This window comes from Zalophus californianus, chromosome 1 (assembly GCF_009762305.2).
Source record: "Zalophus californianus isolate mZalCal1 chromosome 1, mZalCal1.pri.v2, whole genome shotgun sequence".
In the NCBI taxonomy this organism is placed as follows: Eukaryota; Metazoa; Chordata; class Mammalia; order Carnivora; family Otariidae; genus Zalophus; species Zalophus californianus.
The window spans coordinates 10,165,971-10,191,502 of NC_045595.1; the positions used below are offsets into that span (position 1 = coordinate 10,165,971).

The 25,532-nt window shown below is 56.0% G+C and overlaps 1 protein-coding gene across 1 annotated transcript; it reads left to right on the top strand.

Moving 5' to 3' along the window:
- The first annotated feature begins 82 nt into the window (after nt 1–82).
- On the top strand, nt 83–25,479 carry TECR (trans-2,3-enoyl-CoA reductase). Its single transcript, XM_027582331.1, has 13 exons — nt 83–230; nt 22,336–22,386; nt 23,098–23,149; nt 23,472–23,516; nt 23,609–23,712; nt 23,790–23,905; nt 23,996–24,101; nt 24,215–24,287; nt 24,383–24,426; nt 24,507–24,564; nt 24,658–24,746; nt 25,095–25,140; nt 25,225–25,479. The coding sequence occupies exons 1-13, from the start codon at nt 216–218 to the stop codon at nt 25,350–25,352; spliced, it is 927 nt and encodes a 308-aa protein (XP_027438132.1). The 5' UTR covers nt 83–215; the 3' UTR covers nt 25,353–25,479.
- Nucleotides 25,480–25,532: the final 53 nt, after the last annotated feature.

Below are 25,532 nucleotides of genomic sequence, written 5' to 3' on the forward strand. Positions count from 1 at the left end.
CCTTGCTCAAGCCCAGCCTCGCGGGGCGGGGTTGGAGGTGAGCCCCCCGCGCGCTGATTGGCTGTAGGGGCGCGCGCGGCAGGGAGGGGCGGGGCCGACCCGGAACCGAGATTAGTCTCGCGCGGCCGTCGCCAGTGCGTGAGGGATTCTGTTCCTGGTCGCGCGCAGGTAGACAGCAGCGGCAGGAGGCCCAGTAGGGGCCGTTTGAGGGAACCATGAAGCACTATGAGGTAAGGAACGAGAAAACCCGCACTGAGCGGCCGCCGCAGACTCATTCGTTTTTCTTCTTCGCGGGACCACGGGACCCACCTTCCTGCTCCTGTGCCCCAAAGGGCGACCGGGACGCGCAGGCGCAGTGGGCGCGTGTTGTGCCCCGCGGCCACTCGTAAATTGCAATGCGCATGTGCAAAGGGGTATTTATAATTCTGCAACCCAGGCTGTTTTGGGGTTGCCTTTTCTTGGGGTCTCTGCAGGGTCTGGGAAGTTGGTAGGTTCCTTGCAGCTCCCCCAGCGGGCTGGGATAGACTTGGCGGGGGAAGAACAAAGATACGAGACGTTTGCTCCCGATTCGTGGGTGTCTTGTACAAGCTTGCACCATGCCGCCTCCTCAGGCTTAGGAAGGGGCTTTGCAAGCAGCCTTCTTGCGCATGACCTTTGGACCCCTTCCCTCGACCGGGACGTTCCCGAGCTTAGGCGGTGAGGGAGGTGCAGTTCCAGGGCTGGCTCCCGCCGAGCAACAAAGCTGATCTTGCTCTTTGATAATCTAAGAGATCATCTCAGTCAACTAACTCCTCCGTGTCACCAGGGAGAAATCTCATGGGCACAGCCGTTCGAAGCCCAGGTCTTCTGACTCCTAACTTGGGCTTCTTTTCCCCTTAAAACGAAGTCTTCTGATGCGCCTAGCGGAAAGCTGATAATATAATATTAATAATTTAATTATTTGATCATTACTGACTTTTAAGTAACATTAAGTAATAAACTTATTATTTAAACGCATAATAATTTAGCATGTGATTATTCTTGTGCCGTGAGATTCTGCTACTTTATTTTGTTGTCCTCATAGGCGTCTGAGATCGGAGGCTATTATTCCCATTTTTATAGATGAAGAAATAGTCTCAGAGATGTCAAATGACTTGCCCAAAGGCCTCCAGATGATAAATGCAGAACAGAGAGAGGAACTCAGGACTCCAGAGTCTTAGTTGCCAGCTCCTAGGCCATGCTGGTCCCCAAGTGAAAACTAGCAGATAGAGATACTTTTTTTCTCTCCTCAATTTAAGAAACTGGCAAAATACACATAACATAAAATTTACCATCTAACCATTGTAAGTGTAAGGGTCCAGTTCAGTGGCATTAAGTACATTCACATTGTGCAACCATCACCACCATCCACCTCCAGAACTCTTTCCTTTTGATTTTGCAAAACTGAAACTTGGTACCAATTAAAACAGTAACTCCCTATTCCCCCTTCTGCTCGGCCTCTTGCAACACCATACTGCTTTCTTTTTCTTTCTCTTTTTTTTTTTAAAGATTTTTTTTATTTACTTATTTGAGACAGAGAGAATGAGAGAGAGAGAGAGAGAGAGCGCACATGAGAGGGGGGAGGGTCAGAGGGAGAAGCAGACTCCCTGCTGAGCAGGGAGCCTGATGCGGGACTCGATCCAGGGACTCCTGGCTCATGACCTGAGCCGAAGGCAGTCGCTTAATTCCACACTCAGCGTGGAGCCCAATGCAGGGCTTGAACTCATGACCCTGAGATCAAGACCTGAGCTGAGATCAAGAGTTGGACCCTTAACCGACTGAGCCACCCAGGCGCCCACACCACACTGCCTTCTATCTCTATGAAGTTGACCACATTAGGTACCTCACATATAAGTGAGATTCCTTGGTTTTGTTTACAAGTTGAATAGCACTACCTGTGTTTGTCTCTTTTATAATTACTATTTTTGGTAATTTACCCAGAATCTTCGAAACCTTTACCCCAGACGTCCTGACTCATTTTTGACATAGTACCAAGGGTGAGGAGATAGGATCCAATCTCTGACGCCCCATTCAACTCTATGATTATAGAATAAAGTTCTTTTTTTTTTAAGATTTTATTTATTTAATAGAGAGAGACAGCGAGAGAGGGAACACAAGCAGGGGGAGTGGGAGAGGGAGAAGCAGGCTTCCCGCCGAGCAGGGAGCCCGATGCGGGGCTCGATCCCAGGACCCCAGGTTCATGACCTGAGCTGAAGGCAGTCGCTTAACCAACTGAGCCACCCACACGCCCCTATAGAATAAAGTTCTAATCTAGTTTTCCCTCTCAAACCCTGTTACAATCCTGGGGGAAAAGCCACAGTACAAAAGATGCAGGATGGAAGATCCTTGTGGCATCTTGCAAAGTGTAGTTTTAGCCATCTTACTTAGTAGTCAGGTAAAGTAGGCCTCTGAGGACGCTTGACATGAGCACTTTTCTTCCAGAAGCTGGGCACAGCGTGAGGCCCATGGTTTGGACTGGAGAATATGTTCTATGTTGCTGAGTTCTTTTCCCTCCCAGAAGGAAGGGGGAGCTTCAAACCCACTATTCAGAGTGACCTGGGAGGGGCACCTGGGTGGTTCACTCGGTTGGGTGTCTGACTCTTGGTTTTGGCTTGGGTCGTGACCTCGGGGTCCTGGGATAGGCCCCCCGCATCTGGCTCCGTGCTCAGTGTGGAGTCTGCTCGTCCCTCTCCCTCTGCTCCGCCCCCGCCGTGAGCATGCACGCGTGTTCCCTCATCTCTCTCATAAATAAATAAATGGGTAAAATCTTAAAAAAAAAAAAGAAAATGTATTAAACAAACAAAAACCCCGAAGTGACTTTGGAGAAAAAAAATTAGGTATTGTGTCCTCTATTATTCTTTTCTATATTCTAATATTATTCTTTTAAAAAAATTTTTTTTATTATGTTAATCACCATACATTACATCATTAGTTTTTTTTTTAAAGTGAAAAATTTTTTTTTTCTTTAAAGATTTTATTTATTCATCTGAGAGAGAGAGAGAATGAGAGATAGAGAGCACGAGAGGGAAGAGGGTCAGAGGGAGAAGCAGACTCCCTGCTGAGCAGGGAGCCCGATGCGGGACTCGATCCCGGGACTCCAGGATCATGACCTGAGCCGAAGGCAGTCGCTTAACCAACTGAGCCACCCAGGCGCCCTACATCATTAGTTCTTGATGTAGTGTTCCATGATTCATTGTTTGTGCATAACACCCAGTGCTCCACGCAGAACGTGCCCTCTTTAATACCCATCACCAGGCTAACCCATCCCCCCACCCCCCCTCCCCTCTAGAACCCTCAGTTTGTTTCTCAGAGTCCATCGTCTCTCATGGTTCGTCTCCCCCTCCGACTTACTCCCCTTCGTTCTTCCCCTCCTGCTATCTTCTTTTTCTTTTTTCTTAACATATGTTGCATCTAATATTATTCTAATCTCTCTTTGCCAAGTACTGTCTGAGGTGATAGCTACAGTTTCTGTGTGGGAGGAGCCCTTGTCTTGTGGCCCACTTTCACAGCAAGCAGATTAGTTTTACTTCAGGTGTTTGTTGCAGATCTATAAAAATAGCAGGGATGCTTTCACTCACATTTAACAAAGTTTGAGTAAAGCTTTCAATGATCTACGTCAAAGAATATATTTCTCTTCAGGACTAAGTCCATCCTTCCACCCCATGTGACCCCCTGTCCACTGAGGGGATGGCCTTCCTCCAGAGACCTTTGTGGCTCCGAGAGAGACCTCGAGATCATGAAGTGCAGTTTACAAAGGATAGAAGTGATGCTCGGAAAGGTGTGAAATTGCGCCGAGTGTCATGCAGTGAGTTAATGAGGGCTGCTGTCTGATGTTATGGCAGGTTGGGTTCCAGCTGGAGGGGGGATTTGTTGCTGTTTCAATAACAGTTTACTGTCACTGTCAATTTCCCCTCTTTGATCCAGCAGGAAAAAGTATCCCTTCAGGCCTGAGACGAAGCAGATAGAACAGGTCACCCTTGGGCCCTGGCTGAAGTCGTCTCCTTGGAAGGCCAGAGCAGACCTTGGGATTGTCTTGGGCTCAGAGCAGGGTTGATAAGAGAACTGCTTATCCTGCTTACCCCAGGCTACAGGATGTATTTTTTTGTTGTTGTTGCTGTTTTTGCCATTGCAGGTGAGAGGTCAAAGTAGTGATTCCAGTGGTAACTGGAAAAACAGCTGCTGCATCTTGTAAACGAGCCTGTTAATTCCCACGAAGATCGGTGCCTCTCAGTCTCTTTGAGCCCAGATCACCGCCCACTTCCTTTAGCTGGGTCCCTGGAGATGAGGAAGCCTCATCCTCTCGGGGTCCCCGCTGCCCTCATGTAGGATCTTCCACCCCCACAAAAAGGGTAGTTCTATCGGTGCTTATTTTGCAGATATCCTAGACCAACATAGTACCTTGTCTGAGGCAAGTTTTGCTTCAGCTTCCTCCACAGGAATAAGTGTGTGAACGCTCTGGAAGTAGAGTTCTGGTCTAGGGGCAATTGTTTAGAGCCAGAAAACTGGGCAGGAAGGCAAAAATTAAGGAGAAAGGAGACCGACCTGTCATTGTGTCATAGGTGTGTGGGCTTTGGACAGGCTTGGGGTGGAATCCTAACTCTGCCACTTAGTAAATAATTGTGTGACCAGGACAGCTTGAGCCTTTCTGTGGCTGCTCCCTGGGGGCAAGTGAACCTATTTAGTTGGGAAAGCAAAGGCCAGTATTAAAGAACATTACGAAATTGCTGGAAATATATCATGAAAAGATATGCATAAAAGCCGAGGTGCTACATGTAGCTCTGGTTCATTTATTTTTACTGTTGTGCACAATTCCAGTATATGAAAGAAAATCTAGTTTGATTACCCAGTCCTTTAATAAATCTCCAGACATCCTGTTGAGTGGAAAAAAGCGGGGTGCAAAAGATTCTATACATTTAAAAAAGTACCAGATGAGATTTATATGTACTGCTCATGGATATCTGTATAATAAAAGGATAAATTGCAATTAGAGGTCAGAAATGTGTGGGAATTACACAGGGGAACCATTGCTTGGGGAAAGAGGGAGTGGAGAGAGAGGGGGTGGGGAGGGCCTCAGCTATGTCCGTTTTATTGAAAAAAAAAGGAATCTAATGTAAATATCTGTTAAATCTGGGAGGTGGGATCTTGGGTGTCTGCTGTTTTTTGTACTTTTTTTCTTGTGAATTCTTGTGTCCTTTTGGAACAGTGAGGGGTAATTAGGGTTTTTCTGGCTATTGAGCCTCTGTTTTAATATGTGGGTCTCTTTGAACTTTTGTACTTTAAATTTGGTGCCTGTTTGCAGAAAGGTGTGTTCTGACAAGGGCACCACTTGGTCTCTTCACTCTCACACCCCTCTGCATGCTGCAGCGAAAGAACAGGCCTTCCAAAAATGCCTTTGGGATTGAGTTTACATTTGCAGATAGGCTGGGATGCTGGTTGTGATCCCCTCTTCTTGGGCTGGATAATCCTGCTGGATTAATAGCAGGGACAGGTTCGCATTTATTGTGTCCATCCAAAAACCTGAGAGGTGGGTACTCTTTGTCCCCCCATTTGTGGATAAGGGACCCGAGGCTCAGAAAAGTAGGGGAACTTGCCCAAGATCACGTGGTAGAGACGGGATCCAGACCCAGGTCTGTCTGATTCCTCATCCATAGAAGAGGAATCGGGTGGGCACAAGTGTTACTTCCACTTTACACATGAAGAAACTGAGGCTAAGAGAAACAAATTAAGTTGCAGAAGGTCACAGAGTCAGGAAGCAGTGTAGCTGGGCTTCAGCCTGGGTTTGCCTGTTTCGTTTCTGTCCCTGCTGATGCTTCCAGAGGCTGTTGGTGGCAGGACTGGGCTGTTCCATTGTTCTAAGAACAGAACATCCCTGGAGGGAGGATGGGAGAGGCTCTGTGGGTCAGTGTGGACTGCTGGCAGAGGGTCTCCCCTGGCCCTAAAATTGGATGGACTTGCCCCCAGGAATTCTGGAGGTGAGAGCCCGACTGGGACTGGCAAGCCAGGAAAGCAGGTGGGCTTTAAAGACCTTTCCTGTGTTGGAGTGCCTCAGGCCAAGAGCCTGGGGTTGGGAGGGGTGGGGAGGGCGGGGCTTAGGTAGGGAGGTGGGACTGAGGGGGAGGTGAGTGGGAGGGTCTGAGTGGTGGAAGAGGTGGGCGTGGGTGAGCTCGGGGGTGGGACTCCCCTGAGCGGCGCAGAACCTCTTGAATAGCTGGTTCCTGAGGGGAGGCAAGTGGAGAGTTGAAAGCCCTGAGTGGGGACTGTGCTAGGAATCCCTGCACTTTCACGGGCAGGTTTGGCCAGAGACTTTGGGCTGGTTGGTTGAGTTCAGCCTCCGTCTTGACACCTTGCAGACCTTGCCAGTGGCCGCTGAGGATGTTTTAATACCCGGGGACAGCCAGAGCATCATCATCATCATCATCATCAAGCCACTACTAGTGTAATACTTACTCTTAGTGCTTTTTATCTGTTAACTCACTATATCCTCATAATAAGTCTATGGGTAGGGACTATTCTTACCTGTGTTTGACAGATGGGGAAACTGGGCCACAAAAAAGTGAAGTGATGCGCCCTTGGTCCCACAGTGAGTGGCAGAGCCAGGGTTCTGCTAGACCAAAGTGGGCTTCACACTGTGGGTGGGCCCAGGTGCTTGTGCACTCAGGGAAGAATGAAGTATGTGGTCGTGAAGGACATGATCTTTGGTGGCCACAGTGTCTGCCCTTGGGACAGGCACTTTACCTGCTTGAGCTTCAGTGTTCTCACCTAAGAAGCCAGAATAAGGACACCTGTCTCGGAGGGCCACTGGGGCATGTAAAGTGCCCAGCACACTTGGTGGCCCGCAGTCAAGATACAGAGCATTAGGTGGTTAAGGACAAATCATTGGACAGATGGTTGGTCAGTCAAGTTATCTGAGATGCTTTCTGCACGTGACCTCTTTTGAATGATTTCAAACTTGCCTGTGAACAAGGCCATGAGGCTTGATTCATTGAACATGCTGCTGGGGATGGGTTCATGCTAAATAATATGCCCAGAAGATGGAGGAAGAAGCCCGTGATCAGTCTTGGTACGCTGTCACACACATTGCAAGTCACATTTTGGGACAATCTACTCTTTCTCTATGGGAAGATCCCTGGCGAAGTGCAAGCACAGTCAGAACCCACTTTTTGCCTTATTGTGACGAAGAGCCATCCCAAGAAGTGGGTGCTTCAGGTGGGCCTGGTCATCTGATGTTAGTCGTACCCTACTCACTCGAGGCAGGCACTTTGCTTCTTGCCCCTCCCGGCCATGTTCCCCACCCCGCAGCAGCCAAAGGGGCTTCTCCCATGTAAGTGGGGAGATCTTAGCCCTTGTGGCTCAAAACCATCCCTTAGGGACTTGTCCTCTGTCCTCTGCTGTCCTCATTCATCACGACACTTCTGGTTTTCATCTCAAACACCCGCAGCCACATTCCTACCCTGAGCACATGCCAGTTCCTCAGCCAGAAATACTCTTCCTCTGTTTTTGCCTGGTCCCTTCTTACTCTTGAGAGCTCAGCTTCAAAGTCATGCAGAGAGGCCTTCGTGGACCATCCTACCTGGAGTATGACCCCTGACCCCTCCCCCCAGCACCCCGTGCCTCTCCTTCTGGCCCATTTCATTTGGGGACTTCACGGTCAGACTGTGAGCTCCGTGAGGGCAGGGACTCCTTGTGTCTCATTCCTGCAGCTTCCCCAGCATCTGGCCAGTGCCTCCTTGTTGAATGAATGATTGGATGAATGAGTGCATCTTCTCCCTGTGGTCAGGCTCCCGGAGAGCAGAAGGGTGAGTGTGGGGCCGCTGCTGGGACCTGGCTGAGGACTGTGTCTCATGTGTTGGGCTGAGCCAGTCCTTAGTGATCCTGATCGAGGGAAGCTGATTTCTTGGTGGCCCATTGGCCACGAGCCCCAGGTCCAGCCCAGCCACGGTCAGCCTGTTCTTCATCATCCTTTTTTTTTTAAAGATTTTATTTATTTATTTGAGAGAGAGAATGAGAGATAGCATGAGAGGGAAGAGGGTCAGAGGGAGAAGCAGACTCCCCGCTGAGCAGGGAGCCCGATGCGGGACTCGATCCCGGGACTCCAGCATCATGACCCGAGCCGAAGGCAGTGGCTTAACCACCTGAGCCCCCCAGGCGCCCGCTCCTCCTCACACTTGGCCCTGCGGCAGGCTGCCAGCACTGCACCTGCCAGTGGCCTGCCCCTGGCCGCACGGGATGCCGGCCGGTTGTCCTGGTCTGAGGGTTCTCCTGCTTGGGGCTCCACTTACCTGTTTCCATCTGTCATTTACTCATTAGTTCATTTGTTCCAGTGTATTTCTCTGTACCTGTCCTGCACCAGGAATACTGGCTGAACTAACCACAGTCTCTGCCCTCAAGATCTTTTCATCTAAGCTGAGGCCTGAAGGAGAAGGTTTTTAGGGAGGGGATGTGGGGCCGCAGGTGCCGAGGCCTGGAGGCCAGACTTTGTGGTTGTCCCCTGTCGAGTGGTGAGGCCAACTGGGCAGAGACCTGTGGACTTTATCCTGAGAACTGTGGACTTTATGAAGTCCCTTTTCTGTTGATTTTGCCTGAGTTAAAATTTTCAGAGGGTGGTTTATTTTTAAGTCCTTGAGGGGGCCCTTGTGTTAGGTGTTTGTTACATAAATGCACAGAGTAGTTGTTCCTTATTACTGACTAGTGGGTGGTGGATGGTGTTTTGGGCTCCCCCCTCCCCTGCGCCTTCTAGTCCTGTGGTTAGTTAGAGATGGGCCACGAGCCTTTCCCAGCCCTCTGAGGGATAAAAGGGCCTCTCAGTAGGTCACGGTGACTGGCAGGCTGGCACAGCCCTGTCCCTGCTCAAACCAGGCTCTTATGTAAGCAGCGTCCCCAGGCCATTCAGTGGGCCCTGTAGACTGCAGGGCTTGTGTCATTGGGTCCTTCCGAACTCTGTTTTTCCTTTTTAAAGGGACCAGGGAGCACTGGCTGCGGCCATGCCTGTTTTGTGGCGGGGCCCATGGGAACGGTGCCTGTCCTCGGGGTGAGGGTGTATAGGCCGAGTTTGGGGGAGGGCGGTTTAACACTGGCACTGGAGCGTCATGGAGCATCAGGAAGCCAGTCGGAGCTTGAGGGGCTCACAGAGCTGGAGCCTCCATTCTTCTTGGGAGCAGCTGTTTCCCAGGACTCCTCAGGAGTCTGGCTCCGGTGGGGGTGGGGTGGGGTTGGGGGAACATATCTCTTGGTGGGGAGTGAGGGTAGTATCAGAATTCTTGGGGAGATATGTGTAGTCTGAAACAGTAGGTCGTTGAATATTATTCACTGCAGAGACTAAAGTCTAACAAAATCTCCTGGCTGGGGATGGGAATCCACCCACCATCTACTCCAGGACAGGGCTGTGTTGAGCCACGCCACACCCCTGTCCTAAATACCAGTGTTTCAGGAGAGGTGGCTCTGCCCTTCCCATCTGGGAATCTCGTCATTCAGGGCTCAGCTTGAATGTCACCTCCTCTGAGAGGATCCCCCTGACCCATCCAGGCCACACTCACCACCCTGGCGCCTCTCCTGTTTTAGTTCTCTGCACGTAGCACGTAGCACTTACTGACAGTTTGTGTATGTGAGCCCCTTGCTGTCTGTAAGCCCAGGCCCCTGGCGGGGGCTTCAGTGCATACCTTGGAACAAGTGATGATGTGCATATCTGTTAGAGCCCCTGGCCTCCAGAGCAAGGCACAGGGCAGGCTCAGGCAGTTAGCCACATCACTGATGCACTGCCCCCCACCCCCACCCCACCCCCACAGGCACCACAATCCGATGATGAGGAAGGACTCTTGCATGCTTGGGTGCACGCTGCTCCTCGGGACTGGCAGTTCTGACTCTGAGCATGTGTGGCTAGCTTCACTGTGTCAGCGTGGCTCCTGTCCTTGGGTCATGAAGCTGGTCACTGCTCATCTTTTGGCACTTTGGAGTTTGCCCCCCTTTTCCCCCCACTTTTGGCCCAGAGTTACCTGAACTCTGAGTTTTCATGTAAGGATAAGGTTGGGATCCCATGCATAGTGCTAAGCCATGGATCAAGAGACCCAAAGAATGTTTCCTGCCAGGCCCTTCCAGGCACAGTCTGAGGAGTGGGCCTCGGGGCTGCACTCTCTGCCACGTTCCGGCTCAGCTGGGGTGTCAGTGGATGGCGCACGGAAGTACAGTCATTGCCAGTCTCCCTTGCTGGGCCCTGGAACATGCACCCTGGAGAGAGAAGGCACGGGGAAGGACGTGCATACAGAACTCCTGGGTTCATTCTCCCTTCATTTTACTCTCCACCCGAGTGGTGAGTGGAGCCAACAGAGGCCTGTGGGGCTCAGGGTGCTGCTCACAGGTAATGCTGCAGGTTGGAAGACAGCCAAGAGCATCTTCCTGGACCCCTCTCTTAACTGCGGGAGCCAGACTTTTCCTCTTAATTCACCATTCCCTTTAAAGACGCAGGTAGGCATGTTAAACATTCCAGAAACCCTGCACTTCTTTGCTGAAATCCTCTTAACTTGTTACTGCTCTCCCCCCTCCATCCCAGGATGCACAGTTTTCCCCCTTGGTGTTTTCATGTTCTTTAAGTTGGGCTTCATCTTATACATATACACATATACATCTCATATTTATATAGGTAGGTCTGTCCCCCCCCCCCCCCGCCCCAATTGATGACTTGGTTTAAATCAGTGGTGTCTCAGGATCCAGGAATTAGAGTGTCTTTTTCCCCACTTGGCACCTCTGTGCCCTAGTCCAGGCTCCACTGAGATCTCTGGCCTGGGTTATTTCTGAGACTCACTGCTGTGTCTGCTTCCACACTTGCCTTGGCAGCGAGAGGGATCTTTCTCAAAACCAGAGCAGGTTGTGGCGCTCCAGCAGCTTCCTGAAGTGCTTGTCTCTCCAGCCTTCTCAGCTGCTCACCCTCAAGTCCATTCTGCTCCAGCCTCTGCATGTTCCATAGCCCTGCCAAACTCTGTGCTGCCTTAGGGCCTTTGCACTTCCCACAGGGAGCCTCTTGCTGGTCCTCCCTTTGGCTTCATTCTGGCTGTGGCTCAGATTACACTTCCTTGGAGAGGCTTTCCCTGACCACCTCCTGTGGCACTCTGGGCCCCCTGCCCTGCTTTCTTTTCTTCACAGCACCTGGTATATCCTGACCTCGGGTTAGGCACATGATTTGTGCCTGTTCCCCTGAGCAGGTCCAGTGGGGGAGCATGGCCTCTCAGCTGTGCCCACCATTCTATCCCAGCACCTGGAACGCTGCCCAGCACACTGCTGTCACACATAGATCTTTCCATTCATCAAGCCCAGCACCTAGCACGGGTCCAGCACATCAAGGGGCTCAGTAAGCATTTCCGGAGAGAATGAATGGGAACTTCTCAGCAGAAAAGGCTTGTGGAGCTTCCAGAGACACCACCCCTGCCCCTAACCTCTGCCTTATGTGCTTTCTCAGAGCTGGAGTGCTCTGTGGGGCTGTTAATGGGCATTTCTGACTTAATATCCAAACCTGAGCCCCAGATTTCCCCTCAAACCTGCATTTCCCCACTCCAGTTAACGGCACTTCCAGCCTTCTGACCACTCCACTCCTAGGCTGTTTGACTCTGCTTGTTCTCTCTCATCCCTGGCATCCCAAAGTCCGCAAATCCTATAGCTCAGCCATCAGAGGACTTCTGGAATGCAGCCACTTCTCATCAGCCCACCCCCTGCCATCATCAGGCCCAGGCCCGGGGTCGGCAAGCTTTATCTGTGAAGGGTCAGATGGTAAATATTTTGGACTTTGCAGGCCATACAGCCCCTGTGACATCTTCTCAACTCAACCATTGTGAGAAAAGCAGCCGTAGATGATACATTAAGCAACGAGTGTGGCCATGTTCGATACAACTTTGTGGGTACTAAAGTTTGAGTTTCATGTAATTTCCACATGTCATGAAATAGGCTTCTTCTGATTTTTCCAACCATTTAAAAATGTGAAGACCTCTTAGCTTGTACAGAAACGGATGGTGGATCAGAGAATTGGCCTCTGGGCCATAGTTTGCCGACCCCTTGGTTTAAGGCATCTTTTATTTTGACAGAATTCTTATTGGGCTCCCTGCTTCCACTCCATTCCCCTATAGTCCAGAAGGATTCTTTAAGTCAGGTTGTATTCCTGTTCTGCCCAGAGCCCTCCAGGGTTCCCACCTCACTTGGAATAGAAGCCAGAGTCTTAACGTGGCCTCTGAGACCCCTGCACAACCTGTCACCTGCCCCCAGGCTCCTTCTTGCTCACTCCCTCCAGCCACACAGGCCTCTGCACTGTTGCTTGAACACACCAAGAATGCTGTACCTTTGTACAGGCCCTTTCTCTGCCTGGATGCTCTCCTCAGATTTCTCAGTAGCTCTTTCCTCCACTGCATTCAGGGCTTGTCTCAACATCTCCTCAGGAGGCCTTTCTTGACCACTTGCTATAAAGCCACACATTCCCCCGTCCCCTTCCACTGCCTGTACCCTTTTCCCGCTCTGCTTTCCCTGTGGCACATGGCATATTCTAATGTTATGTGTAGCTTTATTACACATTATACACCCCCCGCTAAAATGTCACCTGCATATAGGCAAGGATTTCAGTCTCTTTCCACAACTGAATCCCCAGAGCCTTTAACAGTGCCTGGCATGTAGTGGGTGTTCAGCCATTATTTATGTAGTGAATGAATGAGCCTCAGTTTCCCCAAAAGGGGATTAATAGTAAAAGAGATAATTTGTGTTGAGAATGTGTCTGGCACATGGTGAGCATGCGGCAGGCATTAGCTGTTGGCTGTGTGTATAAGGCTGGCCACGGGGATCCCAGAGCGGGCTGTTCTGGAAGAGCTTCCGGGGTGAACTAACCTGCCTGCCACGCTGGGCCAGAAGTGCTGGATGCAGGTTGGGGGTCAGCCTAGATGAACTCCTCCTGCTGCTCCCATCAACCTGTGTTTGCAGGGCTCAGTGTCTCCTGCCTCTTCCAGCTTCTTGGCCGGGGATGCTGAGACCAGACATGGTCACCAACCTCGACCTGGCCAGGTGGTGCAGGGTTACAGACCTGGGCCATCCCCTGAGTGTCTGGGGCCAGGGACAGCCCTGGAAGAAGAGCAGTCAGTTCTAAGGAGCAAAAACAGATGGGGTCCTGCCCCTGGAGCTTGTAGCCAGGTGTCGTTGGGCTGGCGACTTGTGCTCCTGAGCCTCTTCCTCCCTGTCTGTGAAATGGGGTAACAGTGCCAGTCTAACACGGTCAATGTGAGCTGGTGGTGGCTGGGTGCTCGGCGTTCACAGCCCCCAGGGGGCAGGGCAAGGAAGGGGTGGGGAGCCACTACAGGAAATGGGTGAGGTCCCATTGGGAGGGCCTGGGCCGGCTGAGTCCCTCAGGGGAATGATGTTGGGCTTCTTCCAGAGGGCAGGGCCCATTTGAGGAAGGCAGCTGTGCTTGAGGTGGCTGTCCTCATCTGTCACCTGGGAGCTTTTGAGGCTGTGGGCACCGGCTTCCCCTTCAGAGACCCTGGGCCCCCTCCTAGGTTGCCCAGGCCAGGGCCCCTCAGCTGAGTCGCACGAGCAGGCAGGGTTCTGGACCACAGGGCAGAACTTCTGCCACATGTGCCACGAGAATCATCTCTGTGATGTCCTCTTTCTTACATTCCCATTGACCAGCTGGAGAAGCTAAGGCTCAGGCAGGGGAGGCTGGTCTGACCCCGGCCTCAGCAGCACTAGTCTTGCTCAGTGTTGGGAACTGCTCCCGCCGGGGCACTGCTTTTCCACCCATGATGGCCTCAGCCCACGATAGGAAAACGTGCAGGAAGCGTTAAGATAGCTGCTGAGCCTGCCTGGGACCCTCTGTGGTGTCAGGAGGTGACAGGCCTTTCACCCTTGGTACCCTGAGTGTGCTGGGGCCACGGGAGGCTGAGGCCTGGGGAGGAGCAGGCTCGGCCCTTGGGCTCCCCTGCAGGGCACTCCTTGTGGAAGTGACGTGTTCTGCAGAGTCTGGACCTTCCAAGACTAGTGTGCTGGAGTTGGCGTGTCAGCAGTGAGGGGCATGCCTTCCAGATAATCAGATCCAGGGGCCCCTCCCTCCCTTCCCCCCTTCCCCCCCCCGTTAGCATTTAAGCCTGCTTTTTAGAGTGGCGGTGGTATTGCATCATGGTGGTGAGGGGGGTGGGGGGGCTTTGGGCCCAAGCAGGCAGGTTGGCACTGGCTCTGGCACTTCCTGGCTATGTGCCTTGGGTGAGGGCTCCCTTGTTTTTGAGCGGCCTATCTGGGGTCCCAGTCCTTAGCTTACAGACCCAGGTGAGGCTAGGTGGGTTATGCAGGTGAAGGTCTTAGCACAGTCCTTGGCACAAGGTGGGCATCTGATAGATATTACTCGCAGAGGCACTTGCAAATGGCACAGGCCCCAGCAGCTCTGTTCTCGGTGGGACAGCGCTCCCTGGAGGCCGGGGAGATGCAGCCTCTGCCGGCTCAGGGAGGTGCGTGGGCTGTGGGTGCCAGTGAGCCGCTGGCCAACAGGCCTGAGATCCAGAGTCCCTGCCATGTTGGTTCAGTGTCCCCTTCAGGTGCGGCTTTGTGTGTTTGCAATGACCAACCCGGGGTCACACAAGCACCCAGAGAATGTTCTCCAGGATGCTGCTGGGCTGCATGGGGCTCCGCCAGCTTCTCTTGGCCCCCATCCCAGAGCCTAGGGACGTTGGCATTCACACACTGACTCCTCTTGTCTGGCCAGTGGGGGTGGGAGGTGGAAACTGGCTGGTTGAGGGCCGGAGGGTGGGTGGTCAGTGTCTCCCGGCCTTTCCCAGCCATGGTGATGTTCTGTCCCCACTGTGGCACATCGGGGAGGCTGGGGCAACTGCCCCCGGGCATCTCAGGGAAACGGGGGTCACGAGCTGAGGCCACTGGGTAAGGAGGTATTTCTGGCGGAGCAGGTGTGGCCTGTGCTGGTTTCTTGGCAGCTGAGCCCAAGGTCTTCTCAGCCACCCTGGCATGAGCAGTGTGACTTCGATACTTCTGGAAAGTGGAAGGGAAGAGGAGCTGCAAGTGCTGAGTCGCTGAGTCCAGGCAAATGTGCCTAAGCCTCTGCATCTGTGAAGTGGGTGAGCCGGTTGGGTGCTCTGCTGCTCAAGGCCAGGCCTCCACCCTCTGGGTGCCACAGCCCTTGGACCCTGAGTGGGGGCCTGTGGGGGCCATGAGTGCCTGGGCCAGTCAGCTGAAGACCTGTCAGGGCCTTAGCGTCTTTCCCTAGAGTCCTAGGATGCACGGAGCAGGGCTCGCACCCACAGCGGGCCTCTTGTGCCCCAGGCCCAGGAGAAGATGTTACCCACCAGGGCGCACAGTCCCTCACGGCCCCGGCTGTCCCACACAACGTGGCCCAGTTGCAGGGCCCTTTCCTGGCAGGCAGACCTCTGGGGTATGCTGCCTCGCACCATCTCTGCTGGGGCCTCTGCAAAGCGTGCGCTGGCTGGGGGTGCGGCCCCAGAGGCCTGTGTGTGGTGGGGGCTGGCCTTTCTTGAATACACAGGAGTGTGCACTGGGCTCAGGTGTTTACTGCGGCGTGACCTGGTTGTGCCCTCACCCTTTGGAACTCGGCTTCCTCATCTGAGAGTGGAGCTAACAGCCCTGCTCCCTCAGCTGCTATGCGGTTGGAAGGGGAGGATGAGGAGAGGGGTCTGGGAGGCTGCTGCAGCTAGCTCCAGGCCTGCTGTTCCCAATGCATACCCATTGGGCAGGGCCCATTTTAGGGTGCACAAAAGTTTCAGGTGTGTAAGTGGGAGCTGATGAGGGCAATCTGGAAGCCAAGCTGACTCTCAGGCCTGTGCCTGCCTTTGTCCCAAGGGGCCCTGGGATGTGCACTCCGCCCTGAGGCCACTGAGTCTTGTTCACAGATGGAGGGGGTCAGGCTGTGTTGGTAAAGATGGGGACACTGAGGCTTGAGAGGGGCTCGGGCTCCTGGCCTGGAGGCCTTGTGGGCACTGGTACCTGGGCCCTGGGTGCCATGGCTGCCCCGCAGCTCCTGTAGGAGCAGCACTTACAACCTGGGCTTAGGTGGTGCCTACTCCTCCTGCTGCTTCTCCCTTCTGGGGCTCAGGTCAGAAACTTCAGACTCCCCCCCCCCCCCCCCACCCCACTTTTCACTCCTCCATGGACACCTCTCTGCTCCCGACCCCACTGTTGCCTCTGCCCTGGTCTCACAATTCCCCAGGAGTGCCCGTGAGCACCTGGTCCCCTCCCTCCTCTACTTACAAACCCTCCCTGGCCCCCACCCCACTCAGGGTAAAACCCAGAGCCCTCCCTGTGGCCCACAAGGCCCTGCATGACCTGCGCCATCCCTTCGTGGCTTCCTGTCCTGCTCTCCCTTGCTTACTCTGTTCAGGCCACTTGGGCCTTCGGGCTCCTCAGCTGTGCTAAGCACAGTCCAGCCACAGGGCCTTTGTACTTGGCGTTCCCTCTGCTTGGTGTGCATGCTTTGGTCCCTCACGTCCCACTTGCCTTTGCTCAGATGCCCTTTCCTCAGGGAAGCCTTCCCTGACCACTCTGTGGAAGATGGTCTCGGCTCCCCGCCTCCATTCCGTTTTTCTCCACAACTGTTGGTGACAAAACATGTCGCTGTTGTCTGCGCCCCTCCCCTACAGCGCACACAGGCTGGGGTGCCATCCTGTGAAGGCAGGGGCTTGGTTTTGTTCACCGCAGTGCCGGAGTTGTGGGAGGAAGGGAGGCAGGAATGGATGAAGGAAGGAATGAATGGACGTGGGGCATTGGCTCCCGAGGCCTCTTGGCTGGTAGGTGGCAGAGCCCGAGCTGGTGCTCACTCTCTTGGTCCCACCTGGTCCCATCCTGCCCTGGAGTTGCCAGCTTGACGAGGTTGACAGGCTGTCTTCCCGCAGGTGGGAGTGGAGTCCACGGCCACAAGGGGGCGGTGGAGAGCAGGGCCGCCGCCACAGCCCAGCCGGGGGCTGTGGGAGGGACAGCGCTGCAGCCCTGCCCCTCTCACCCACACGTGTCTTGCTATTGTTAGGGTTCGGGCGCACTGTCACCAGCTGGATGGAGCATCATCACTCCACCCCTCTGACCTTGGAGTCCTGTGGTTGGGCCCCTTCATGGCCATGGTCAGGATCTGGGGAGAAAGGGCCTGGCACCCTGCATATCTGCCAGTACTATTTTGCCAGTATTGGTCTAGTAGTATTTATTCTTTACAGGATCATATTTAGGCTGGGCATGTTTATGTACTTTTTTTTTTTAGTTGTTATTACCCCTGTAAATCTTAACAGTAATCCTGTGAGATGGCAGGTGGGGGCAGCCCATTTTATAGATGAGAAAATGGAGGCTCAGAGAGGTTGAGTAACTTGTCCAGGGCCACACAGCCAGGAAATAGGTGAGTCTTTTTGACCTCAGAGCCTGGGGAATGTGCACATGGCCAAGAAGGCCCTTGAGCTTTCCTTGTGAGGAGGCCACTGGGCCTGTGGTAGTGCCTCTAAGGGCCCAGGCCCTGTAGAGCCTGTCACCATGGAGCCCCTTCTGTGTTGGGATTGCGGGTGAGGAAAGACAGCAGGCTTCCCCAGGAGCTGGAGCTGGCTTGGTCATTGACCCTTTCCCTTGGTGAGTAGTGGCCCAGAGCCTGGGAGGAGGGTCCAGCTGTCAGAATACTGGGTCCGCCAGGGTCACTGGAGCCAGGTGGGCATGTCTGTGGGCCTCAGAGAGGCTTCTCTGGAGCTAGGTCCCGGCTCAGGATAGGGAGAGCTCCAGGCAGCAGCTTCCACCCTGCCGCTCTGGGGTTTGGCAAGGTGGGCACGGCCCCCTGGCGTGTGGTGAAGGAGGAGCAGGAAGGGCCTTGGCTCAGAGGGTAGTGGGGAGGGAGCTTTAGGGTCCTGGTGTGTGTGACCTTGGGCAAACCCAGTGGCCTCATGCAGGTGTTTTACTGAGCCCAGCTCCTTGCTGGGCTGTTCTGGGTGCTGGAAATGATTGAGAACAGAACAGTCCTTGCCCTCAGGAGCTGGTATGTGGGAGTTGCTATTTTGAGTCAGGAAGGGCCTCACTTGAGAATTTGTCAGAAGGCCTAAGGACGTGAGGGAAGGAGCCCTGCAGGGTCTGGGGGTGAGCGATCCAGGCTGTGGGAATAGCATGTGCAAAGGCCCTGAGCCTCTCCTGTAGTTGCATAACTGCTCTGCTTTTCCACTGCTCTGTGTTTCTCATCTGCTAGATGGGGTTCATCCCTGGAGCCTTGCTCTGGGCACCGGCACTGGCTCAGAACGGTGCTCAGAAAATGTCACCCCCGTTTCTACCAGTGCTATGTTGATCTGCAGCATCTTTTATTTCCATGAAGACAGGGAAGGCCATGAGCCCTGCTGCTCAGCAGTGGCTCTGGGTGCTCCCCTCCAGGCCGGGGAAAGTTGCAGCCTGGTCCCCACCCCGCGTCAGCGTGGGCTGTGGCCCCCACCCTTTGTCCTGCCCCCTCCCCCCACCCCCATGCCCTGACCTCGTGGCATGCCACGAGTTGCTGTTGGCTGGACCCTGGAATCTCAGGCGCCCGGGTGAGAATTTGTCCCAGGCTAGTGGAGCTGTCATCGCAGGGCCACACTCTTGGGTCCCAGGCCAGCGCGTCTGCCCTGCCCTTGTCCTCTGTGTCCATTGTGCCCGAGGCTGCGGTGCTACACCCCCTGCTCGTGGGCAGTGCTGGGACCTCAGGCTCAGGTGGCCCTCCTCACCCATCCATCGAATATAACACTCCTCCCAGCCCTTCCCCTGCCTCTAGCTCCCTTAGGAGGGCTGGCCTCTCCTCCTTTCCCCTGCCTGTCTTCTCCCGAGGGGTGAGGTCTGGGCCTGCTGCCTACCCTTGTGTGCCCAGGAACCCTGCCTAAGGGCTGTGCGCGGCAGCTGCCTGCACCCCCTGACCTGGTCTAGGCCTGCCCTGGGTCCCCACCCCAGGCTGGCATCAGGCTTAGCAGGCGAGAGAGAGAGAGAGAGAGAGAGAGAGAGAGAGAGAGAGTGTGTGTGTGTGTGTGTGTGTGTGTGTGTGTGAGAGAGAAGGAGGAAGGGAGGGAGAGGGAGGGAGGGGGAAGCACAGGGTGTGGGAGGCATGCTCAGCGCAGAGCAGGGGGTGGGGTGGCAGGGGGTGGGAGGGGTGCGGTGCGAGGGTAAGCTCTGGGACTGGAGCCAGGGAAGCACAAGACCAGGTCCCCATGTTTAGGCCTCAGTTGTAAGGGGGCCGGTGGGTGTGAGGGACCCTTGCTGCTCCCTGCCCTGGGACCTGTTTTTTTGATGGGTAGTTGGGGCCTGCTTGTTAGTCCCCCCTAAACATAATTGATTGAGGCGAAATTCACATAAAATTAACCATTTAAAAATGAATGGTTTAGCGGCATCAAATACATTCATACTGTCGTCTGCCCCCCTGCAGCCACCACCTCGATTTAGTTCCAGAATGTTTCCATCATCCCTAAAAGATACCAGGTTCCCGTTAGGCAACGTTCCTCACTGCCCCCCTTCCCAGCCCCTGGCAACACAGTTATCTGTCTCCTTGCATCTGCCAATTCTGGACATTTTACACAAATATATGACTCTTTGTCTGCCTTCTTTTCCTTAGCATAACTTTTTTTCTTCTTTTTTGCCACTTAGCATAACTTTTATTTCACTTTTTATTTTGAAAAATTATAGACGTACGGGGAATTGCAGAAATCGTACAGAGAGGTCCTGTGTCCCACATCCCCCTCACCCCTCAGGGCCTTTCAGACCTCTTTCTGGGTGAGGGCCTGCTGGGTCCTGGGATTTGGGGGCAGGAAAGTGGCCCTGAGCTGAGGCAACCCCCACCCCAGGTGGGTTGGGCCCCTGGGTGCTGCCGCAAGGGCCAGGCTTACCTCTGGGAGGGCGCAGGCTCCTGTCCTCCGGCCTGGGACCGGACCGGGCGCGTCCATGGCTGCGGCTGCTGGGCGAGTGTCCCCCCTCCCGGCCACCCCTCCTGCCACCCAGCTTCCTCTCCCAGCAGCCAGTCGGGGCCCCCGACTCTCCTTGGGACCCTGGTCTGGTGCCCAGGTTGGGGGAGAGGGGTAGGATTTCAGCCCTCCCCCAGCAGCTGGCCAGGAGGGAGAGGGGCTGGTTGTATTTTAAGCTATTGAGTGGTTCAGCAGGAACTCGGAGGCCTCCTCTCCCAGGAGGCTCAGTGCTGCCTTCCTGCCCCACACAGGCTCCAAAGGCATGTGGGCACTGCCCCCCTGGGACCCAGGAACTATTAATATACTGTAGCCATGGGGCAGGCCCTATGCCTGCCCACGGCTCTGCTATTCTAGCCCTTTCTGGCACATTCTGCATGTGCCCCTTCCCTCTCCCACAAGTCCCCTCGGTGGGGCCTGGCACTCGGGGCAGTAGGACTGGTTTCCTTTTTCTGGCCCTTCTGTTTGGCTTTGTTATCCGTGTGGCTCAGAGGGGCTCCGTAACGTGCCCCCAAGGCCACATAGCTGGGCAGAGCCTGCAGTCGGCAGCACGCACACTCCATCTGGTGCAGCATCAATAGGTGGCATAGGCCAGGGCTGGGTTTTGGGCCCTCTCCCGTCCATGGTGTGGGGCGGGCATAGTGTACATGGGCCAACAGGCTCACATGCTGCCTGCCACCAGGGGGGCCGGGATCTGCACCCAGGCCTGTGCCCTTCCCACCGGGTCTCCTTGTGCCCAGCCTCATGGCCCCAGGTTTTGGGGCACTGTCAGGCACCGTGCTGATGCTTCACTCGCATTGTCTCATGACCCTTATAGCCCCTGGAGCTACACGCCTACCAACCTGCCCCCCAGCTGAGGCTCAGAGAGAAGTGAGGGGCTGGTCACCCAGGGACTGAATGACAGGGCCAGACTCAGTCCCGTCTGCTGCCCACTGCGCACCTGTCACTGGGGGATGTATGAGGGGAGCCCTTTCCTTCTGGGGGTGCTGCCTGCGCTGTGGGTGGGTGGCTGTACCCTCAGAGAGCCCTGGCTGGGGCTCTGCCCTGGGTTTCTGGTCCTGCTCCTTTCCCCATGCTGCCTCTGACCGAGGCTCTACCAGGGCTGGGAAGGATTCTCAGCACCTGCTGGCCAGTGGCTGACTTGAGGTCAGACCCAGCCCTGCCTGCCATGGCCCCATGTCTAAGAGCATCTGTGCCAAGCCCCCCAGGGGAGCACTTGGGCCTTTTGGGATCAGCTGGCCCCTGCTGGGCCTCCCTCTAGCTCCAGCAGTTCCTGTGTTCCCTGCTCCTCCTGGTGCCTTCTCAGACCTGCTTGGGATGGGTGGGCCAGATCCCCGAGGGCTCTCTCCCGCCCCAGCTCTGCCCCACTGCTCTGCTACTGTCTGGCCACTGTCCGGAGGCTCAAGCAGAGCAGTGGGGTGGGGGGTGGCCAGGCTGTGTGCTCTGGGCTTTGCGGGGGTCAGGGCCTAGGCAAAGGTGCTATGTTGGGCTGATGCCGTGGGAAGACTGCCCCAAAGGTGGCCTTGAACAAGGCCTGGGTGGACCTAGTGAGAAATGAGTGGAGAGGGAGGTCAGGGAGGCAGGGACCAAGGGTCATCAGTCCAGGCTGGGGATGCTAGCTGGAAACTTACTGGTTTCCTGACCCTTTCCACACTTAGAGAGAGGCTCTCTGCACCAATAACTCCGGAATCTGTCACCTCCCTGGGAACATAAATGCACAAGGAAAATAATCCGCAGCGTCTCTTACAGCTCAGAAGGGGAAATGGATGATCTAGCTCTCGGATTCTCAAAATAGCTGGGATTTCTCCAAGCCCAGTGAACTCTGCGGGCCGGAGCTGGGCGCCGGGGCTTGGGCTGCCCGCGGGCCGCTCACCCTCCTCCCGTGGCTGACCCTGCCTTACACTGGGCCCGGGCGCCTCCATGCCTGCCTCAGGGGGTCTCCCTGCCCCCTGGGCTGTTTGGGGGCTGTGTCCACTCGAAAGCCTCACTTTCAGGGGGACCCAGCCCCCGGGGGTTGCCCCCAGGAGGTGTGTGGCACGGCTCCTGGGGGGCTCAGTCTGGAGCAGTTTTATATTTAGCTGGGCATGGCTGCGGGGCACTCGGGTTACATCTGCACAGAAGGCAGCCGTGCCAGGGCAGGCACGGGCTCCTTTCCAGCACCGCAGCAGAATTTGATCACGCCGGCCCGGCCCAGGGCTGCTTCGCCTGGGGAGGTCCGTGGTGGGGGCTGACGGCCGGCAGCTGGGGCTGCTGGCTGCAGCGGGCAGAACAGGGCGGCATGGACCTGAACATGAGCATGGTGGCCCGGGAGGCCAGCCAGGGCCCCGGCCCCAGCCTCGGCCTCAATGGCCTTCCTGGGATCGCACCCGCCAAAGCGACCAAAAAACCTAAAAAGGCTGTTCTCTTCTTCGAGGTGGAGATTCTGGATGCGAAGACGCGCGAGAAGCTCTGCTTCCTGGACAAGGTAGAACCCTGGCGCCCGCTGTACTGGGCCAAGGGCATGGGGCCCGGGTCCCTGTTCCTTCCTGGGGCTTCTGGTTCTGAGGAGATGGGAGCTGTCCAGCTGGACCCTTTGTGTCCCTCCATCCTGTGTCCTGACTCCCCACCTACCCCTCAGCGTACAAGGAATACTTTCCCCAGGCCTGTTGCTGCCAGCTTGGGGTGGAGTGGGCACCGCTGGCCCTTGGGTGTGGCCAGGAGCTGGCCCCCCTGGTGGGAGGAGGGGAAGCAGCCTCCGTGGACCCTGCAGGGCTTTGGGGCCTGGGAAGAAGGTGGGAGTCTGAGACCTGCCCCCTGCCAAGGCCCGGCATAGGGGAAGGGGCTCCTGTCCCAGGGAGTTCTGGCCCCGAGAGGGCCGTCACTGTGAGGGGAGCTGCGGGTGGGGTGAGGAGGAGAGGCAGAGAAGCAGGCCCAGCTTCCTATGCTCAAACCGTCTCCTAGCAGGCCACGGGTGTCCTGGCTACCTTTGGTAAAACCGGGCCCTCAGGCCTGCGGCTCTCCCCACTGTGGCGGGGCCCTTGCTGCTCCTTTCGGCCATGTACGCGGGAGCCTGAACTCCAGCCTTCCCCTTCCCATAGCAGCTGCCCAGTCCCCCAGTCCATCCCCCCTTACCAGGAGGGGTCCTCAATCATGCCTGACCCTGCCCTGATTTCTTTGCGGCTTGCGCTTCCCCCAGGTGGAGCCCCATGCCACCATTGCCGAGATCAAGAACCTCTTCACCAAGACCCGTAAGTCCAGGGCCCATTCGCGCTGCCGTCCGTGACCCCTCTGGGCAGGGGCCTCTGGGTGGGACCTGGTCCTGCACTCCTCTCCCCCCAGGTCCTGCAGAGGTGCCCCCAGAGTGGCCCAGGCTTCGCTTGGCTTGCCTGGGGCAGGTGTCCCTGCGTGGCCATCGGCAGGAACACCCTTGCCGGGCTTTCGGAAGGACAACATCCTGCCTCTGCGTGGGCTGTTCCCGGCTGTGTCCTGGAGGCACGGGCCTCAGAGGCCTCGCCTCGTCCCGGGGGGCTCTGCTATGCTGTGTGCTGTGACACCCTGCTCTCCCCACAGATCCGCAGTGGTACCCTGCCCGCCAGTCCCTCCGCCTGGACCCCAGTGAGTACAGCTGTCTGCTTGGCCACCCTTAGGCTCCTGGGTGGCGGTGGGCAAAGGTCTGGGCAGCCCTGAGCCCCAGCCTGTCTCTGCAGAGGGCAAGTCCCTGAAGGATGAGGATGTTCTGCAGAAGCTGCCCGTGGGCACCACGGCCACACTCTACTTCCGGGACCTGGGGGCCCAGATCAGCTGGGTGACGGTGAGTCCCAGCCCTAGCCGTGGCCTCCTTTCCCATCAGCCGCATTGGGGTGACTCACCTGCTCCCCATACCCCTAGGTCTTCCTGACTGAGTACGCAGGGCCCCTCTTCATCTACCTGCTCTTCTACTTCCGGGTACCCTTCATCTATGGCCACAAATACGACTTCACGTCCAGCCGGCACACGGTGGTGCAGTGAGTGGGGCCAGGTGGAAGGGGGCGATGCGGGGAGTGGGGGGGAAGGCCTGCTGGACCCGCCCCAGCTGAGCCGGCTCCCCCTCCCAGCCTTGCCTGCATCTGCCACTCATTCCACTACGTCAAGCGTCTGCTGGAGACGCTCTTCGTGCACCGCTTCTCCCACGGCACCATGCCCTTGCGCAACATCTTCAAGGTGAGTGCCCGGGTTCTCCCAGCCCCACCCACCGGGATACTCCCTGTTCCCTGTGCATCCCCAGTCCCACCCTCTGCGGGGTCAGGCCTCATCCGAGCCCTGCTTGCTTTCAGAACTGCACCTACTACTGGGGCTTCGCTGCCTGGATGGCCTATTACATCAACCACCCTCTCTACACGCCCCCCAGTAAGTGGCCTTGGACCTGCCCCGCCCCACCCTGTGAGCCTCCCACCCCACCGGGCTCTCCCCTCATAGGCCTCCCCTCTCTGCTTCCTCTTCAGCCTACGGAGCTCAGCAGGTTAAACTGGCACTCGCCATCTTCGTGGTAAGCAGGCTGGGAGGAGGGGAATGGGGCGGGGAGTCGGGGCGGGGGTGCGCTCTGGGCTGACCCTGCTGCTCTGACAGATCTGCCAGCTTGGCAACTTCTCCATCCACATGGCCCTGCGGGACCTGCGGCCAGCTGGTGAGTGGCCTGCTCCAGGCAAGGGATGGTGGTGGGCAGGCTGGGCAGACTGGGCTAGGAGGTCTCACTTGTCCCTCCTGGCCTACCTGCCAGGGTCCAAGACCAGGAAGATCCCATACCCCACCAAGAACCCCTTCACCTGGCTCTTCTTGCTGGTGTCCTGCCCCAACTATACCTACGAGGTGAGGGTCTACTCTGCTCCCTTCTCTCCCTCCAGGGGCTGGGGTCCCACATGCCAGCCCCTATTAGGGGTGCCTGGCTCAGCAGTGGGAGTATTTGGAGATGGAAGGGCTGGCCTTACTGGGAGTTGGGAGGTGGGTGAAGCCAGGCTTGCAGCTCGAGGGGGCTGGGGGGCAGCCACATGATGCCCCCCCCCCCGCCGTTCACTCAAGGCCTCTCTGGCATTGGAGTTTGGTTCCCACTCCCTTGCCCTGAAAGGGTTGGGGGACTAGTTGGCCCTGGGGGGTGGCGAGGCCTCTGGAGAACAGCCTGCACTGCCCACCCTCACCCCCGACCGCTCTTCCCCACAGGTGGGGTCCTGGATTGGCTTTGCCATCATGACACAGTGTCTCCCAGGTGAGCCCGCTGTCCCTCCCTCTGTGGGGCCCAGCCCACTTGGGCTGTGCAGCTCCTCCCTGACACCCCTGCTCTACCCCACAGTGGCCCTTTTCTCCCTGGTGGGCTTCACTCAGATGACCATCTGGGCCAAGGGCAAGCACCGCAGCTACCTGAAGGAGTTCCGAGACTACCCACCCCTGCGCATGCCCATCATCCCCTTCCTGCTCTGAGCTGCTGCCCGCCTCCCAGGGTCCGCCAAGCCAGGCTCTCACCCCTCTGCGCCAACGTCATTCTGGGGGAGGAGCGGGGACTACCATTCTCCAGCACTTGGAATAAAACCTGCTTGTCCCTGCCAAACTCGAACTCAGGCTTTCTTTGGGGGGCTGGGGGGGAAGGTTTGGGGACCAGCA

Excerpts from the sequence above, each read along its gene's own strand:
- TECR (XM_027582331.1), top strand. Across the intron at positions 24,747-25,094 it reads GCCCCAACTATACCTACGAG|GTGGGGTCCTGGATTGGCTT; the intron begins GTGAGGGTCTAC and ends TCTTCCCCACAG. Across the intron at positions 25,141-25,224 it reads CATGACACAGTGTCTCCCAG|TGGCCCTTTTCTCCCTGGTG; the intron begins GTGAGCCCGCTG and ends TCTACCCCACAG.